This window comes from Erpetoichthys calabaricus, chromosome 7, assembly GCF_900747795.2.
Source record: "Erpetoichthys calabaricus chromosome 7, fErpCal1.3, whole genome shotgun sequence".
In the NCBI taxonomy this organism is placed as follows: domain Eukaryota; kingdom Metazoa; phylum Chordata; class Cladistia; order Polypteriformes; family Polypteridae; genus Erpetoichthys; species Erpetoichthys calabaricus.
In genome coordinates, this window is record NC_041400.2 from 165,282,741 (window position 1) to 165,303,484 (window position 20,744).

Consider the following 20,744-nt stretch of genomic DNA (forward strand, 5'->3'; position numbering starts at 1 on the left):
AATCCTCACAGCGAATCTTAGGACATTTCCTTCAATACCTCGGAATTCTAAAAAATTTTCATCTCCTCCTATTTCATAATGTGGTGAGCCTTTCAATGTCCACAATTAGCTCTTTATTTTTTGATTTGTGGGGCCAGGCATGGTCATGTGAAATTAAAGTAAAGCACACAGAAGCCTACTTTCTATGTTACCATAAGGAAAGCCAGGCTAGATGATCAAACATTTCCTCAAAGCTGAAAAACACAGAAGGTTCAAGAAGTGAGACGTTGTCATCTTATAATGGTATCATTAAAAGAGGTGGCCCAGTCCTCCTTGACAGCAGACCTCAGTTCCAAAGACTTATTTTCCAGCTGTTATGTCAATGTGGGCAAATGTGAATCACTTCTTAAGGGTTACATCCCTTATTGTTCATAACATACCTGTTTACAACATCCATCCATCCATCCATTTTCCAACCCGCTGAATCCGAACACAGGGCACAAGGCAGGGAACCAATCCCGGGCAGGGCGCCAACCCACCACAGGACACACACACACACCCACACCCACACACCAGGGCCAATTTAGAATCGTCAATCGACCTAATCTGCATGTCTTTGGACTGTGGGAGGAAACCCACGCAGACACGGGGAGAACATGCAAACTCCACGCAGGGATGACCCAGGAAGCGAACCCAGGTCTCCTTACTGCGAGGCAGCAGCACTACCACTGTGCCACAGTGCCGCCCGTTTACAACATGCAGCTTATATTTATAATTTTGTTTTTTGTCTGTTCTTTCACAATTAATTATTTTATGGTTGACAGACATTTTCATCACTCCAGTCGTCACAGTCTTGAAATGTATCCTTGCAGCGTGACTTAGGGATGCAGTCACAGTCTTTGAAGAAAACAGTATTGCATCTCCACCCAAGGCAGGAGAGACACTTCTTAGCTGAAAAGAGAGCAAAACATTGGGTTACTTAGATGTTATCCTGGTTAACATCTCCATTCTGTTTCTATAGAAGGAAGACTGAAGAGACAGTTTGATAAAATCAAGGAGCCATCAATAGGATGTTTTTAATCACTGCTCAATTGTCTTCACAACATGTTGTACAATCTACATGTCCAATATCCATTTGTATGGTCAAAACAGGAAAATGTGTGCATTTTTGCTAAAAATATTATTAATGGTTACTTCCTGAAAGGTCTGTATTATATGGAAGGAAGACATCATTCCTGCAATGCTGTGTGTTTCAATGAAAGACAGGTTTAATAATAATAATAATAATAATAATAAATTTTATTTGTATTACACTTTATATTTTGGCAATCTCAAAGTGCTACAGAGTCAAAATAAAATCTATAAAATACTTTAACAAAATGTCTTTCTGAAAAGATGAGTTTTTAGGTTTTGTTTAAAAGTATCAGTCGACTGTGGGGCTCTCAGGTAGTCAGGGAGGGCGTTCCACAGCCTCGGCGCCACAGATGAAAAAGCCCTATCACCCATACTGCGAAGCTTGGTTCTAGGGACTTGGAAAGTGTTAGTGTGTACAGAGCGGAGGGTACGTGAAGAGGTATGAGGGGTGAGAAGTTCCTGTGAGTAAAGGAGGAGCATGTCCATAAATGCACTGATGGGTGAAGAGGGAGACCTTGTACTCTATTCTGAGTAGGACAGGGAGCCAGTGAAGGGTTTTCAGGATGGGGGTGATGTGATCATGCTTTCGCACCCTCATCAGGATCCTGGCAGCGCTGTTCTGAATATACTGAAGTCTCTGGATACTCTTGCCAGGAATCCCAATGAGGAGCGCATTACAGTAATCCAGCCTGGAGGAGACAAAGGCATAGACGAGCATCTCTGCATCTACCAGGGTGAGTGTTGGGCGGAGTTTGGCGATGTTCTTGAGGTGGTAGAAAGATGACTTACAGAGGTGTTTGATGTGGGTGTCAAAGGTGAGTTGTGAGTCCATTTTAACACCCAAATTGGTGACAGATGTGGAAAGGGGGATGTTTTGGCCAGAGAAAGTGATACTGGTGATGGTAGAAGAGCGGAGATGGTGTGGTGTGCCAACTAAAATGGCTTCCTTTTTGGATCTGTTCAGCTGAAGGAAGCTGAGCCTCATCCATGCCTCTATCTCCTCCAGGCAGGTAGTCAGTGTAGATGTTGGCAGAAGAGCAATAGAGGAGGTGGGGGTAGTCCTGAGGTAAAGCAATGGAAAGATAAACCATGTCTGCTAATGACAATTCCAAGGGGGAGCATATAGATGGTGAAAAGGATGGGGCCTAGCACAGAGCCCTGTGGGACATAACAGGTAACGTTGTAGGTGTGAGATTTTGCACTGCCCAGGGCGACATGCTCAGTTCTGCTGGTCAGGTATGATGTGAACCAGTTGTAAACATTTCCTGAGAGTCCAATAGTGTATTGCAGGCGGTGAAGGAGGATGTTGTGGTCTATTGTGTCAAAAGCAGCTGTCAGATCAAGAAGGATGAGTAGAGAAGGGGAACCAGTATCTGCTGCCATCAGAAGGTTCATTTGTGGCCAGGGCGGAAACCAGACTGAAACTTTTCAAACAGGTTATTCAGTTTGAGGTGATCATGAAGTTGTGCTGCAACTGTTTTTTCCAGAACTTTGGAGAGGAATGGAAGATTGGAGATGGGCCTATAGTTAGAGAGAACTTCAGGATCCAGGGTGGGTTTTTTCAGTAGAGGTCTGATGACAGCAGTTTTTAGTGCAGAAGGAACATGGCCAGCCAGAAGGGAATGATTTATAATCCTGGTGATAAGTGGAGAGACGGCAGAGATGTTGGCCCTCAGCAGGGCTGAGAGAAAAGGGTCCAGGGAACTGGTAGACGGTTTCATTTTCCTGATGACGTCCTCCACCTCTTCCCGTGTGGCAACAGAGAAGGAGCAAAGGGGCTGGACAGTCTCAGACAGTGGGTCGACAAATGGGGAGGGCAGGATATCCATAGTGGAGAGGTGTAAGCAGATGTTATCAACTTTTTGTTTGAAAAAATTGATGTGCATGTTGCACCTCTCATCGGTGGCCTCGGAGTGAGCAGGTGAAGGAGGTTTGAGAAGGTGATTTATAGTTGAAAAAAGTTTTTTGGGATTCCTGGAGCTGTTTCTGATGACGGTGGAATAAAACCTGGACCGTGCAACCTTCAGAGCTTCTGCATACGCCCTCTTGTGTTCCCTGTAAGCCTGTTTGTGGACAGTCAGCCCAGAGGCCTTGAGCCGCCGCTCAAGGACATGCCCAGCCGCCTTCATTTTTCGCAGCTCACAGGTGTACCAAGGTGCTGAGCACGAGAATGAGATGGACCTGGATGTTAAGGGGGCGTGGAAGTCCAGGAGACTGCTCAGGGACTGGTTGTGTTTCTTCACCAGTGAACGAGGAGAACAGGCAGATCTTCAATTTAACATTCAGCATTAACAGTTTTAAATATCATTGAAACCAACATCTTTCTTAGATAGATAGATAGATAGATAGATAGATAGATAGATAGATAGATAGATAGATAGATAGATAGATAGATAGATAGATAGATAGATAGATAGATAGATAGATAGATAGATAGATAGATAGATAGATAGATAGATAGATAGATAGGTACTTTATTAATTCCAAGGGGAAATTCACATACTCCAGCAGCAGCATACTGATAAAAAAATATGAAATTAAAGAGTGATAAAAAATGCAGGTATAACAGACAATAACTTTGTATAATGTTAACGTTTACCCCCCCCGGGTGGAATTGAAGAGTCGCATAGTGTGGGGGAGGAACAATCTCCTCAGTCTGTCAGTGGAGCAGGACAGTGACAGCAGTCTGTCACTGAAGCTGCTCCTCTGTCTGGAGATGATGCTGTTTAGTGGATGCAGTGGATTCTCCATGATTGCCAGGAGCCTGCTCAGCACCCATCACTCTGCCACGAATGTCAAACTGTCCAGCTCCATGCCTACAATAGAGCCTGCCTTCCTCACCAGTTTGTCCAGGTGTGAGGCGTCCCTCTTCTTAATGCTGCCTCCCCAGCACACCACCGCGTAGAAGAGGGCGCTCGCCACAACCATCTGATAGAGCATCTGCAGCATCTTATTGCAGATGCTGAAGGACGCCAGCCTTCTAAGGAAGTATAGTCGGCTCTGTCCTCTCTTGCACAGAGCATCAGTATTGGCAGTCCAGTCCAATTTATCATCCAGCTGCACTTCTTGGTAGGTTTATCCCTTTTGCACTTGTATGTGTTCATCATGACATGCCTTTCATTGAAACACTTGAAACAAAGCAAGGAAATAAGTCAAAGACCAAGAAGTGCTCATTGTTAGATTACAATGGTCTCAGTATTATTGTGAAAAGAAAATTAAAACCAGGAGGTGTAAAATGCACACCAGAAATGGCGTCAAAAACAGGCCGAGTGCAGACCCATCGTGTAAAGGAAAATGTATTTGAAACTGCCTGCCTGTTAAGGTAGGACATCTTGACTTTCTTTGCATCAGCACATTTATATTAGAAGATAAGACCATATATAACATTTAACTTTATATTTTGTTACATATAACAAGTCATATTTTTATTTATCAATTATTTACTTAACACTTGTAATATGTCTAACTAATTTGGTGCTTTACATAATACTTGATGGCATAAGGAATGTAACTAAAACCATTTATCTGTATACTGATTAGTATAAATTGAAATATATTTAATTTTGTTCTGTAAATGCTCCTAAATAACTCAGCCACAGGGCATGCACAAACCAGTGTGTTTCTTCATGCCGGTTCCATAAATGGGATGGGTTACGTCAGGAAGGGCATCCGGTGTAAAATTTTGGCAGATCAATATGCGGACAACAATACAAATTTCCATACCGGATCGGTCAAAGCCCAGGTTAACAATGGCTGCCGCCAGTACTGTTAGCCAACAGCGTGCTGGCAGAAATTGGGCTACTGTTGGCTGAAGGAGGATGAAAAGAGAGGAAAGGCATCTCCAAAGGCAGGATGAGAAGAGGAAGGTAAAAAGAGTGGAAGTGAGGGTAGGAACTTTGAATGTTGGCAGTATGACTGGTAAGGGGAGAGAGTTAGGAGATATGATGGAGAGAAGGAAGTCAAATTCATGTTTGCTGGTAAATTCTGAGTTAATCTGAGCAGCATTGGGCCAAAGTAGGAATCAAACTGGAACAGGATACTCATTAATCAGCGTAACTTATACATTTTTGGCATGTGACAGAAAACTCTACATAGACTCTACATAGTCAGATTCGAATGACTGAGCTACTATACCATCCAAATCTGTGCTCCTTGAGGCCTGTAAATCATGTTTTAGTTCAATACTTACTTGTTTCATCAGAGCAGTCTCCGCAGTCATTCTTAGCATCACATACATTGTCAATGTAGGTCCATGAGATTTTATTAGCACACATGAAAACCAAGTCACTGGGAAGACTGTGAGGTAGATTTCCTGTAGAAGAGAAGCGAACATATACATGTGCATCAGTGATCCCTCCTGTCTTCTGCACCATTGCCTCTTATCCTTCAAATTATTTCTTAATGTATCTATCTATCTAATGTTGCTCCATGGCTTTACTCAATACAGATCCTAATATAGAGCAAACCTCCCAGTCAGAAATTTCAGTGTGGTGAAATACCGCAGGAGTTTCAAAGTATTAGGGTACAAAATAATCTAGAATGGCACCAAGTGGCCTCACCACTCTGACAGGAAAGATTTGGTCATTGTTAGTTCCAGGGTATCCCAAAAGACATAAAACGTTGTTACAAAAACTGCCTTTGATAAAAGTGTAAATGTTTTTGCCAACTGTTACTAGGTTTTGAAGAATCCACCAACCATAAATGACATGTCATCCTTTACCTAAAATGGCTAAACTTAGATCTGAAAGCCTTTAGATGGGTACTATCAAGCTTTATGCCTAGTGCTTCCATTAAATGCTTTGGCTCCCTAAGAGTCTGAATTGAATTAAACAGATTTGGGTATCTGATAACTTTTGAAAAGAAGACCATTTATTTAATTTAAATTTATCCTGGAACTTTATCACTAGAGGGCATCACAAGCATGCACGCTGCCACTTGAATAACTTTCTGTAGTTTTTCTGACCTATCCAGAAGGATCATATTATTAAATGTCATTAGATAGCAAAATTCTATTTATCCATAGTATACAGTGACATTAAATTAGGCTCAAAGAAGGCTAGACCATGCTGATAGAAATCAACCCTGCACTGGGCAACAATCCATAGCAGGGCCCACTCATGTACAGACTCACAGTAACATAGGGCCAATCTGAACTTTCCAACTAATCTAACATGTACATCTTTAGGCATATGGAAGTAAACCTGGACTATGCAGACACAATGAGAGCATGCAGACTCTATTCAGACATTGATTGGCATCCAAACCTAGGATGCTGAATCATTGAGAGAGCAGCTGTAGTCAATATACCCACCATATCACTCATTGCATTTGTCCAATTTTGTAATTGTTTTAGCCTGCTTATGGATTAAGGTAACCAGAAGCTATCCTTGCAGCAAAAGACACAAAGAAGAAAGGAATTAGCTCTGGATGATAAAACACTCAGAATCACAAAGCAGAACAGGACAACTTCATGCACATATTCACACACTGAAACAATTTAGAGTTGTTTAGAAACCTTGACACATATTTTTGCTCAGTGGAAGGAAATAATATTCCTCAAAAAACCTACACTACCAAAAAACAAACATGTGAGCTTCTTACAGAAGCCATCCTAGCCATATATCGATCCAAGGACCATTTTCTGTAATAAGGAATACTACTCACTACACTGTCCTGGGGAAGAATCAACTTAAGAAATTTTGTAAATGACTGGTTCTGCAGTAGAGTGAGCGTATTTTCAAATTTTACATCTTTGTTCTTCTTTGCTTTTGCTGGCTGATAATCTCACACTATTTTATAACTTTAGAACAATCTAGATGAGAACAGGCCATTCAGCCTAACAAAGCTTGCCAGTCCTATCTACTTGATTCTTCCAAAAAAACATCATCGAGTTTTGAAGATGACTAAAGTTTTATTGTCAATTACACTTCTTGGTAACTCTCCGATTTGTCTGTGGTTCTTATTGTCAATTACACTTCTTGGTAACTCTCCGATTTGTCTGTGGTTCTCTGTGTGATGATAAACTTCCTAATGTTTGTGCAAAATTTACCCTTAACAAGTTTCCAACTGTGTCCCCGTGTTCTTGTTGAACTCATTTTAAAGTAACAGTCTTGATCTACTGTGCTAATTCCCTTCATAATTTTAAACACTTCAATCATGTCTCCTCTTAATCTACTTTTGCTTAAACTGAAAAGGCTCAGCTCGTTTTGCATTTCCTCAGAACTCATCCCCTACAGCCCTGGGATCAGCCTAGATGCTCTCCTCTGGACTTCTTCAGTTGCTGCTATGTCCTTTTTGTAACCTGGAGACCAAAACTGCACACAGTACTCCAGAAGGTTCCCCCATTAGTGCTTTATAAATCTTGAGCATAACCTCCTTGGACTTGTACTCCACACATCAGGACGATATATAACCTAACATTCTGTTAGCCTTCTTAATGGCTTCTGAACACTGTCTGGAAGTTAATAGTCACGAGTCCACTATGATACTTAACTCCTTTTCATAATATGTTCTTTCAATTTTCAAACATCTGAGGATCCAAGATGGTGCTACTGTTGCTCCATTTTGACTAGGCAGCTGACTGATATAATAGTGACTACAAAATAAAAGAGGCAAAGTTCTAAACCAAAAAACTGGTCATATGTTAAATCTAAACTCAAAATGCTAACCAGAAATTTTAGTCTGGGAATTAAATCAGAAGGATCAAAACCAGAGTAGTCTATAAGTAAAGCACATGCAAATGAAGGGGATTTTTTAAAATCTTATCTACAATTCATCCCATAGGTGATGTCACATGCTGCACAGTCTCTGTCATCCCAGTGTAGAAAACTATTGCAACAGTAAACAGACAGGGTGAGGCCTGAAATAAACAATAATGATATTTTGGGAAAATGTTAAGTATGTTTAACATTCATAAATACACTTTGGAAAAATCTATAAACAAAAGAAATACTGTATATACTCACATATAAGTCAGGTCTTGAAACCCAAAAAATCGATCATAAAATAAGACCCCAACTTATACGTCTGTTCAAAAATGCGACACTTAATTTTTTTTGTTTTTTACACCTTCTTGCTTCCTCCAATCTCACATCAGTTTCTCAGACACATCGAATTTTGTTGCAGTAGCACAGTTACCCAGTTCTTTCGCCACTTCACTGACTTTTAATTTAAAACCAGTTTCATATTTTCTTCTGATCAAAAGCTCCATCGTAGATAAGGGATGCTCTTACGATGAAGGTGTATGAGGGTGTGAGACACAAAAAACACAAAACAGTGCAAACGTCACTTCTGAATAGTTTGGGTATTGCTGTGTGGTCACATAGGTACATAGAAAAAAAGGCTGTGCGCTCTGTGGTTACTGTCTCAGGTGGGCGTTAGCACATCATAATCTCTTGGACCAATAGTGTGAGTTTTCTGCATTCAACTTATATGACTTATTAAAAATACCAGAAATTATGCAGTAAAATCAAGCCCTGATTTATCTGCAGGAGAACTTAAACGCGAGTATATACGGTACTCATTAATAAAAAAACTTGTAATGAGAGGAATTCAGAGTTGAGAACCACAGGAAAGAGGTCAGAAACAAATGTAAAAATGATTCCAGATCATAAAAGAAACATTGTGATGTCATCTGAGAGGCGTGGGCATGTGAGTCTGCGTGTGGCATCACGTTGACCGTTCTCCTCCTTATAAAAGTATCTGGAGGTGTGATGAGAGTTTGACCCTCTGGTCCTTTAGGAAAATATCTGACTTTTTTCTCTCTCCGTTTGCATAGTTTTTCAAAAGTGAAAACATTCCTTGCTTGTGTTTTTTTCATATTCTATTTTAGCATTTTGTTGTTGTCGTTTTGTCCCTAATTTTGTTTGCTCTTTTTATTTAGTCTTTGTGGTGTTTGCCTCACATTGGGAGCTAATTATCTCAAACAGGCACTCACACTGTCCCCATAGGGTGAGCTGAGTGAATTAAAAAATCTGTTTTGGCTTCTTTTTTATTAGGCTAGTGAAACAGGACTGTAAAATCTTAACAAAAAAAAGGAAAGGAAATAAAGTAGAAACCGTAAGATAACAATACTTCTACCATCACCCGCACCACCCGCACCCTTTCCTCCCACCACAGACACACACACTACCTTACGTCCTGTAGGTATGGAATCGAAAGAACTTCCAGGACTGTAATTTGGGCCAATCACAAATATCTAAGGAACGTAGAAGAAGGTAAAAATAAAAAGGAGACTTAGCCCTACTATGAACTTTGTTCAGGGTCTAAATCACCAGAAAGTAACGGGGTATGTTAGGGATTTTTCTATGTTTTTTCATCCCTGTCACTTCTAAATATAGCATATCTATATATATAAAATCCCTATGTGCGTCCAGGTGTCCGTGTGTGGGTGTCTTCTGATGAAGTGCGCATGCGCGGGGCACGGTGCGATGAGCGATATTACTGTCAGAGAAAGTTAGAGGCGTTTTACGGAAATACAAACCAGTATTACTGCGAGAGGAAATTAAAGGTACACAATACAGTGACGCATATTACAGCCACATACAAGCCAGTATTACTGTCAGAGGAGATTAAAGGCATATTACCGACACGCACGCCTGTATTACCGCCAGAGAAAATTAAAGGTATATTACGGATGTACAAGCCAGCGGACGTACAAGACGGTATCCTTCAATAAGGGCGCGCACATGCATCCTTCAATAAGGGCGCGCACAAAAAGGCGAGCCTCAAAAGGGCGACCTCAATTGGGCGCAGCGAATAAAGGCGCACGTAAATAAAGATCTGCACCTTTGTTGCCGTTTGAACTAAATTATCTACGACCGCCTTTATTCGCCGCGCCCAATTGAGGTCACCCTTTTGAAGCTCGCCTTTTTTTTCGCGCCCTTATTGAATAGAGCCATACAAGACAGTATTACTGTCACAGAAAATTAAAGACACACAATACACGGCGGCAGCCCATTAAGAACGGCCAGCTCAGCAAGTAAACATCAACAAAAGAAAGGCTGAAAGAAAGAAAAATTCAACCAACAAAAAGAATGAGGTCAAAGTCCCTTGCCATTTAATACAGACTGTTCCTACTAATGTTTATGCACTACTGTTCTAGCGCCCGTTATTGTAACGGGCTAAATGACTAGTATAGTATATTTATATATATATATATTGTCACTCATGAGGGTCAGAGGATCACCTCAAGGGCTCATTTGAGGAACATAATAACACCCGGGGGATGGACAGGGTGCCATTGCTTACTGTGTTGTCTCCTTTTCTTCTCCACACTGCAGAGAAGATGCCTATTTAGGGTAGCAGACTGCACCCCTTCTGGCTGGAGCTCCATAAGCTTTGAGCTAAAGGTGCTGCATTTTTCTTGAAGATTGATTATTATTTAGTTAACACGCCGTCAAATGTTTGTTTCGTTTGGACTGAAGGATTAAATTGGGACAGCCTGGTTGGCACCCAACATTTATTCCTTTGTACTCCTTTCTTCGCACAACGACAATGTTTTTCAGTTTCAATTGACACCAACAAACACTAGTCATAGACCTAATTCTAATTAAAACCAGTTATTAAATGACTATTGTGGCTGATGCAACAATAGAAATGTTTCAGTAATTCTTCCTAATTTTTCCAGTTTAAAATGTATTTGTTTTTGTTGTACTGTGGTAACTGATGAAGGTATTATTATGACCTCAAAATATGACCACAATTGAATATATAACTTTACTTGAAATAAATACTTGATGTCATACCACAGTATAATTTTGATTCATCTTCTCCATTGTGGCAGTCTACCTTGCCGTCACATATCCTTGAAGCTGTTAAGCAGGTGGTGCGGTCATCACACAGGAAGCCACTGCTGTTGGACTGTAAGCTGCAGGTTCGTGTGTAGAGTCCTACAACCAAATTGATATATGCATATTCATCAATTACATCAACTATATGAAAACAGCTAATAATTCAACATTACATTGATGTCTTCTAAGTATTCCTTTATTAATCCTCTAATAGAGGTGTCTCTCAACCAAGCAAAAAAATAAAAACTCTCATATTTCAATTTGGCTGAGTAAAAAAAGGATTATTTAGCTTCTTTGTATACATTGACTGGCAGAGATTAAGTAAATTATCTCTAGTAAATTGCTGTTTGATTTAAAAAGAAGGTCACTAACCAAAATATCAGAAACTACCAAGCTATCAAAACAAAAGTAGAACAAGGCTCAATGTTGGAAACACATCAAGATCACAAAACTAACCAGAAGTCTCAATAACAAATCAGTCTCTCAAAATGACAATTTTTGCATTTTGGTACCTGGTTGCTAGGCAGTTACCAGGGTCACACCCCCACTGAGGATGTGCCCCCGTGCCAATTCCACAATAGCTGAAATGTTCACTATCCAAATTTGTGAATACCTTTGCACAAAAACCTTGTTTATTTTCTGGTTTGGCCCCGGCCTTGCTTTCATTTTTCGATTACGAGTTTTGCCTTTCCTTTCTTTTTAGTCTTCAGATCTCTTGTCTTCCTAGTTTTGGTCCTTGCCTGTCTATTGACTTCTTTTCCCAGTTAGACCCTTAAGCCTGGCTGCCCTTTTTTTTTCAATGCAAGAACAGTTTAGAGATTTTGGTTTTCTATTTGAGATTTCGTTTTTTTTGGATTTTTGACTCTTATAGTACAACAAGGGGTTCATAACTGGGTCATATTGCTGGTTTTTTTTTTCCTCTTTTTGATTGTTTATGTATTACTTGGTAAATTATGTTCCTGAAAATATTGTCTTTTTGTATTGTTTTATTAAGTGTTTGTGCCTTTATGTTCATAAATTTATTTTGTATTTCCTTTTAGTTAATATTTGTTGTTCTCAGTATGTTGAGCCAGGAGAACACTGCAGTTGTAGGCTGTCCAAAGTCATATTTTAAGGGGCCTAGCAGACCAAAACATGTCCGCTGCGGAATTACATCTGTTGTAATTTAGCAGCACAAGATTCCTCAAAAAGGTGAACATTTTCTCTTTAATGTCCTTCAGCTGATCACATTTATGAGGAAATATAATCAAGGGCAATTGTATACTTCTGAAAATATTCATCTACTTCTGCAGGTGATTTCTGCAGATAATGTAACTCTGTTTGTAAAGAGACACTTTTTAGTCCACATTTGTTACATTTTATGTTGGCCGTTCTTTCTTTGTCAACTAGGGAATACCCACAATAGCCTGTGACATTGGGGAGTTTAGCACATAAAATGGAATACATGTAATAAATAGTGGTGATCCCCTCCCCAAAGGGCTTCCCATACAATAACTCATGGACTGTAATTGAACAGTAGCTTCTGTCTACAGATCCTGAATCTGTAAAGGCAGTTATATCATAATCGTTTATTTCCACTGGCATCATAAACACATCATTTTTAATAAAAAATTGATTGCTCAAATCCAACGCTAATGGAAGATTTTCTTCCTTCCCCATGTTTCTTTCCATTCTGTGACCCATTAATCCCTTTCAATGGTCTATGGAGACTATTACATCAAACATATTGCTCTATAAACCAGAGGCCAGTTCTTTTACTCCTCCTTGCATATACCAAATGTCATTGTATATATCCTGTTATCTCAGGGCTACTCATTCTTTGAGATCAGAGTTAATATTAGAAAAACTAGCAAGAGTTATTTGAAAAAGTAACTGAACAGATTCCAAACCCCTTTTTTGTTTATCATCTTTGTGTTTTACATATCCGTTTTATGGAAGATTTTCTGGTTTCAACTTGTGGTATTGTTTTTGGATGTTTTTGTCTGGAGTTGATTATGATTAGTCTGAGCTCTGTTTTATGACTGTTTCATTTTTGGATTATGTATTTTTCTCCTGATTATTTTTTTTTAATTGTTCTTGCTGTTTTTTCCAGCAGAAGTTTCTACTTCTGTCGTTCTGGTCCGTGTACTTTTTGGTATTTGAAATTTCATTTTAGAAGCAAAAACGAAAAAATGAAAATGAAAGGAATTTTCAGATTTTGATTTTTGATTAAAGAATAAAATGAGGGAAAATAAGGTATTTTTTTAATTCTGTGGTAACAAATAGCAATCATAAACTAAAAATTACACATACTTTTCTGGATTTATTTGTGATTCAAATAATGAAAGTGTAATAGCTCAAAAACAACAAAGCAGACCCATTTTTGTTGTCTGAAACTGGAGGTACTTGTTCTTCTGTGCGATTTTTGACGACACGTACGAACAGCCCTCCTCCTCACAACACATAGACTGACTGCCTTGAGTTACACTGCATGGCATCAGCAGAGGATGGACCATTACGTTGTTTTTCGGAACAGTAAAAGAGTGACACTCCGGGACGAGGACATAACTGCAGAAAAATGTGTCGCATCTTTCAGGTAAAAATACAAGCTTTGCAAACTTGGCTTCATTGATGTGGCAGTTCTTTTATGAACGTTAATGTTGTTACTTACTGTGAAGCAGCTAACATTTGGTGATTTCATTTACTAACACTAAATCTGGCAATTTTTATAGTGCTAGCATTTTGAATGTGTGTAAATGTGTGAGTGGATTCTCATTGACAAGTATAACACATGTTAAGAAAACTTTCTGTAAATTACGTTGCTCTCCTAACATGCGTTACATTTGTGCGCACTGTTAATACTCGAAATGTTTACTGTATAGTAGCCGGTAAAAGTCAATGAGCAACCATTCAAAATGCTAGCACTATAAAAATTGCCAGACTTAGTGTTAGTAAATGAAATCACCAAATTTTATCAGTTTCACAGTAAGTAATAACAATAACATTCATAAAAGAACTGCCACATCAATGAAGCAAAGTTTGCAAAGCTTGTATTTTTACCTGAAAGATGCGACTCATTTTTCTGCAGTTATGTCCTCGTCCCGGAGTGTCACTCTTTTACTGTTCCGAAAAAACAACGTAATGTGAGACGGTTGTGGCGAGCGCCCTCTTCTACGCGGTGGTCTGCTGGGGAGGCAGCATTAAGAAGAAAGATGCCTCACGCCTGGACAAACTGGTGAGGAAGGCAGGCTCTATTGTTGGCATGGAGCTGGACAGTTTGACATCTGTGGCAGAGAGACAGGCGCTCAGCAGGCTCCTATCAATTATGGAAAATCCACTGCATCCACTGAACAGGATCATCTCCAGACAGAGGAGCAGCTTCAGCGACAGACTGCTGTCACTGTCCTGCTCCACTGACAGATTGAGGAGATCGTTCCTCCCCCAAAATATGCGACTTTTCAATTCCACCCCCTAGGGGGGGTAAACGTTAACATTATATAAAGTTATTGTCTGTTTTTACCTGCATTATTATCAATCTTTAATTTAATATTGTTTTTTTGTATCAGTAAGGTGCTGCTGGAGTATGTGAATTTCCCCTTGAGATTAATAAAGTATCTATCTATCTATCTATCTATCTATCTATCTATCTATCTATCTATCTATCTATCTATCTATCTATCTATCTATCTATCTATCTATCTATCTATCTAATGATCCATCCTCTGCTGATGCCATGCAGTGTACCTTCAAGGCCGTCGGTCGATGTGTTGTGAGGAGGAGGGCTGTTCGCACGTGTCGTCAAAAATCGCGCAGAAGAAGACCTCCGGTTTCACACAACGAAAATGCGTCTGTTTTGTTGTTTCTGAGCTATAACACTTTCATTATTTGATTCACAAATAAATCGAGAAAAGTATGTGTAATTTTAAGTTTATGACTGCTATTTGTTACCACAGAATTAAAAAATACCTTATTTTCCCTCATTTCATTCTTTGATCAAAAATCAAAATCTGAAAATTCCTTTCATTTTCGTTTTTCCGTTTTTGCTTCTAAAATGAAATTTCAAATACCAAAAAGTACACGGACCGGGTCAATACCTTATTTTCCCTCATTTTATCCTTTAATCAAAAATCAAAATCTGAAAATTCCCTTCATTTTGGTTTTTTCGTTTTTGCTTCTAAAATGAAATTTCAAATACCAAAAAGTACACAGACCCTTTCTGCTGCCATTTTCATTTTTGATTTTTCAACCACTGTAAGAACTTTAATCTGCATCTCCAGTATTTGGACTTTAGTTTGTTTCTAAGAAAATAATTTAGATTATTGAATGCCACCAAACTTCAAAGGAAATTTATTTTGTGTTATTATTTACATTTTTTTTACTTTTGGTTTTCTGAGTACAATTTTATTATGATAATCCTGGCTCTTCAAAAACAGAAAATTCAGACTTTCACTCCTGGCTAGGCCTTAATGCTCTTTCACGTTCAAAATGAGTCCTAGTCTCCTTAATCCAAGCATCAGTCTGACCCAAAACTCTAGAGTTAGGCCCTAACCCTAACCTCACTCCTTCATAAAATGTTCTTCCCTTGTGTCAAGATAGTGTAAACCATTTTGAGTACCATTTTTAGCATTGTGAAGCACGTTTCTAGGGGCGTCTACTCAGGGGACATGACTTCTAGTTCTTTTGCAGATAAAAGTGGCTTTATCCGATCTGTGGATAAATCATTCACACACCCTCATAATATTCTCTTTGTGACTGATTTTCATGTCTTGCCTGGTTTTTGATTTCTTGCCTGACTTGGACTGTAAGTTTTGACTTTCATTTCGGTTTCGTTCTCTTCATTTTATTTCATTTGTTTTGTTTTGCCTTTTGCACACATCTCCCAGTTAAACTCAAAAAATTAGTTATGTTTCCTGCAAGGCTGAGCACCTTGGTTATCTACATTGGAGACTTCCATGTCTTCTTTACTTTACCCATGAAGATGTCATTACAATAAAATTATAAGGAGAAAATCACAGACAGTTCCGATACTTTAAACAAAGTCCCCCATAAAACTCATTTCCATCTGCAAACTTTGAAGCGAGACCACAGTCTCCCAAATCAGTTTACATCGACATTGACCTCTGTGGACTTCAACATACCCAAATCTATTAGAACATATTACCAGCAGTTATTTTCTACCATATCAAGCAATAGAGGAAAAACAAAACAAAACAAAATTAAAAATGTTCACTTCATTGCATTAGCTGCCTAAATGTGCAGGCTGTAAATATTGTTGCTGTTTAAAATAAACTAAAAGACAATTCAGTATTAGAACTTTATTGACTTGACCATTGGGGTATGATAGAAAAAAAAATTGAATCTTGAACATATAACTGAAGAAAATCATAAAAATAAATGGAATTAAAATCCAGATTATTTCTACTGATTGCCCATTTCATTTCAAAACATAAAGGTTTCCTGTAAAACTGTGTTTTGCAGTGACCATCAACAAAAGCCAAAGTCAATCATTAATTGTATGTAGCACGTCCAAGAGTCAGGAGCCTCAGTGACCTAATAATATTAGCCCCTGAGAGAAAAACAAAACAAATATTATAGAGAAAAAAGTACATTTGTTATATAGCACTTCTGATAAATAACTGACGTCTCTATAACCGAGGCCCAGGAAATTTCCTGAGTGAAGCCTGGTAACACTGCTAGTTTATTTATATTAAACAGAATACGACAATCCCCTTAGTCAAGTTAAGGGCTAAATGACTGAATAGCCAAGCCTGATGTGGTAAAGTGGTTTTCTTATTTGGTGTCTGTCTCCTTCATACTTTTGTATTCAGTCAGTCATTTTCCAACACACTGGTGCGAGAGGCACCAGTGCTTCCAATGCTTCCAATCCCAGCAAGCATAGAGTACAGGGCAGGAACAAATCCCGGACAGGATGCTAGTCCATTGCAGACTTTTGTATCCATTATTATTCATAATTTCCATGTGTATTTAAATAATTATTAATTGTGCATTCCTCTTGACATCGTATTCTGAACTGGAACTATCCCTGAGAGAAATAGTTTCAATTTTGCAGTCAAATATTCATTTTAATTTATTCCCATGTACACTTGCATTCAAATGTATGGAATCACCCAGAAGTTTGTATTCTTTTTGATAGAAACTGGCACATTTTTATCAAGGGACCAGTACATTGATTTAAATCTGTGACAAAGATTGTTCCAAATTTCTGTTACTGCTTGAAATGAATGCTTTATAATTTATTACTCACATATGAATGCAAGGCCCCATTTTCACCAGGTCTTACTATAGTATCCTAATGGTAATTTTTCTTCATTACTAATTAATTATATATAAATAGTAACAGGTTACTCTTTGCAAATGTATTAGCACAGCTGATACCTGTTTTTCTGTTCAATGAAGCAAGTAAATTATTTTTTCTTGGGCTGTAAGGTAGTGGCATTCCTAAAGTTCAGTTTTCGGTTAAAATGGCCAAAATGAATGGCTTTCTCCATAGTGGTTTTGTGAAATGAAACTTATTCCATGTAACAGATTGTCAAAAACTGAAGATTTCATACACAGGTGTCCAGTACTGTCTTGAGAGAACAAGGAAAACTCGATCTAACTACAAGAGAAGAAGAAAGGGAAGACCAAGGTGCACAACTGCATAAGATGATAAGTACATCAGAGTTTGTAGTTTGAGAAACAAATGCATTACAGGTCCTCAGCTGGCTTCTTCTTTATATACATACCAAATACCAGCGTTATTTGAAACAGAGAAAAGATGACTCCAGGATGTTGGCCTTGGTGGGAGAGTTTCAAAGATAAAGCCATATCTGAAACCGGCAAAAAAGAGTAATGGTTGAAATGGACACAATGTTGGGATCACTCAGAAATCAATTGTCCAATGTCAATCTTTTAAGGAAATGAAATTTCTGGGTGATTCCAAACTTTTGAACACTAGTGAACTTCTTAGGTAAGAACAGTGTTATTCTGACACAAAAATAAACCTACAGGTAAAATCAAGGAAACATTTGGCTTTTCATTTGTGCTTGGTGGTGCCCAGCCATTGGGAAGAGTTCTTCTCAAATGAGAGATCTGCTAGACACACATAAGGCATGAATGTAGCTGGCTCTCACACAAAACTACCAAAAAAAGTCCCAGCGCCTGCTTTTGGTAAATGTTATAATTCTGTTCAGCTTAGCTACTTAAAAACATCTACTAAGAATATTGTTAATATCAGAATTTCAGATTTGTTTTACCTTGCTGTTATAATGCATGTCAGAGTGTACAGTTCACACGTAGTGGTTGATCTTACCAGTGTCTCTAGGTGGGATTCCATATACGCTACCGAGAGCAATTGCAGCTGCTATTAACCCTATCATAATCAGTGATCCAAAAATAATTAGTAGACATCTCCTGGTGACACAGCCTCCACAGACTGAAAAAAAAAAAACAAAGAAGACAATCACAGGCTTTGTGTTTCTCTTGAATGTTAGATTAAATCTGCTAGGACTTAACATTTTTAAAATAGTTTATTTATGTAGTAAATGCAGTATTTTACCAAGACCTGGCACAGCATGATAGTCATGTCAATACCCCATGCCCAACCTCATGACAGATAAAAGTCCAACTGAGACATACAAAATTATACTTAAACAAACTTCCATATGCAATCATAGCAACAACCTCCCATGAAACATTTCAACAGAAAAGTTGCCGTGAAATTGTTTTATTAGTCATCCAGAAAAAAAAAACTCACACATTAAAGAGAAAATATCATATTTAAAAACCTTAACAGTTCAAAGAGAAATACGCGAATTGGAGGACCGCATTAGGAATCTGATAGCGATTAGGCAAACCAAAAATTGGATCGACTCGGTTTGTTTAGACAATTCGGCTACTTCTGATTCGGCTTCAGTCTCTCCTGGCCCCACTGTAGTCAGTGCACGGCCAAAGTCAGCAGCACCAATTCAGCCACAGGGCGAGTGGGTAACAGTAAGACGGGGGTCTAAGAATCCAAAATGTAGTCCCCCGGCACCCAGGTCACCAATTCGGACCCAGAACAGATTCTCAGCACTCCGCAGCGCGCCTGTGGAAACTGAGAATAAGAAAGTGCTCATAATTGGCGATTCCATAGTGCGGAATGTTAGAATTCCAAACTATGTTAAACCAGCAGTTCATGTTAAGTGCCTCGCAGGGCCAAGATTTCTGGCATAGAGGCCGCATTGGACCGTGTCGCCGACGATGAAGTATCTACCTTATTGCTGCATGTCGGCACTAATGATATTTATTCACAGCAATCTGAGGTATTAAAGAGGAACTTCATCTCTCTTTGCATCAAAGCTAAAAGAAAATGTCGGAATTTAGTTGTATCTGGCCCCTTACCAAGATTATATAGAGGGGATGTGATTTATAGCAGATTGCATTCCCTTCACTGCTGGCTAGAAACCTGGTGTGCAAACAAAAGCATAGCGTTTGTGAACAATTGGGATGATTTTTGGGAAAGGCCTGGATTTTTCAGAAGAGATGGTCTTCATCCTAACTGGAGGGGATCTTATGTATTATCCCAAAATATGGCAGCAAAACTGCCTGGTTGACTGATTAGAGCACCATCCAGGCCGCAGTCATGTGATCTTAAATCACAGCCTGTTGTTTATCCCACCTGTTACTTTCCTGAAGTTGTTACCCATAATCCTTGTCTTGGGGCATCCAGTAAATTTAGTCTTGATACAAACATTAAATTAATTGATAACCAAAAAATAAGGTGTATAATTAGACCAAGGGATAAAACCAGACCCTCCACCAGGGGCATCTGTAATAGAAATTTACTACAAATTAAAACAAAAAGTATATCACCAATTCAGAAAGAAGCATACAGTTTTAAATGCTGCTTATTGAACATTCGCTCTCTTGGCACTAAAGCTGTTTTGGTAAATGATATTATATTAAGTACAAAATCTGATCTGTGTCTTCTCACCGAAACCTGGCTTAGTAAATGTGACACTGTACCCCTAGCTGAGGCGTCACCAGATGGATACTCGTTCCTTCATAAGTCTAGAGATTCAGGTCGAGGAGGGGGCCTTGGAATAATTCATTGTAACAAAATGCAAATCACTTCTAAAAATTTAGGCAACTTTACATCCTTTGAAGCATTCATTTTAAATATTAAAACAGATTCCAACACAATTATAGTGCTAGTCTATAGACCACCAGGGCCATATTCATTGTTCATGTCTGAATTTAGCAACCTTTTATCTGACTTGGCTATAAATTATGATCACGTAGTACTGATGGGAGATTTTAATGTACACATTGATGTGGAAACTGACACTTTTAGCAAATGTTTTACTTATTTGTTAAATTCAGTAGGATTTTGTCAGAATGTCAAAGGTCCAACTCATAATCATAACCACACATTAGATTTAATTATAACTTACAAAGTTGAAATTCAAAATTTAATTATTACTCCATTAAATGAAGTTATTTCTGATCACTACTTAATTACATTTGATTTGGTCCTGCCCTTGCGAACACACTCCCAGATTAAAACAAAGACAGTGCGGCATCTAGATTGTAATTCTGCTTCAAAATTTATAGATACTTTGAGTAAGTCGAGTGTAATTGTGGAAAACCATTTAGATGAGCTAACATCACATTATAATGTGACCTTGAGAGATGCTCTGGACACAGTGGCACCCCTTAAAACAAAAGTGATCAAAGCACATAGAAACTCTCCCTGGTTTAATGAAAACACTCGAGCTCTTAAATTAGAGTGTCGAAAACTGGAACGCAGATGGAGAACAACAAAGCTACAGGTCTTTCAAATTGCATGGACAGAGAGTGTTAATAAATATAAAAAAGCCC

The 20,744-nt window shown here is 38.7% G+C and overlaps 1 protein-coding gene across 2 annotated transcripts in view; it reads right to left on the reverse strand.

The window, feature by feature from the left end:
* Nucleotides 1-776: 776 nt before the first annotated feature.
* Nucleotides 777-20,744, reverse strand: part of LOC114654178 (low-density lipoprotein receptor class A domain-containing protein 1-like) — a 29,692-nt gene continuing 9,724 nt past the window's right edge. The window contains exons 3-6 of one of the 2 annotated variants that reach the window (XM_051929561.1): nucleotides 18,196-18,318; nucleotides 10,860-11,003; nucleotides 5,303-5,425; nucleotides 777-930 (exon numbers count right to left, since the gene is read on the reverse strand). In XM_051929561.1, coding sequence (XP_051785521.1) covers nucleotides 791-930; nucleotides 5,303-5,425; nucleotides 10,860-11,003; nucleotides 18,196-18,318 — 530 coding nt within the window. In that variant the 3' untranslated portion in view covers nucleotides 777-790. The remainder of the gene's footprint in view (nucleotides 931-5,302; nucleotides 5,426-10,859; nucleotides 11,004-18,195; nucleotides 18,319-20,744) is intronic. The other variant, XM_051929562.1, reaches the window with a different exon arrangement.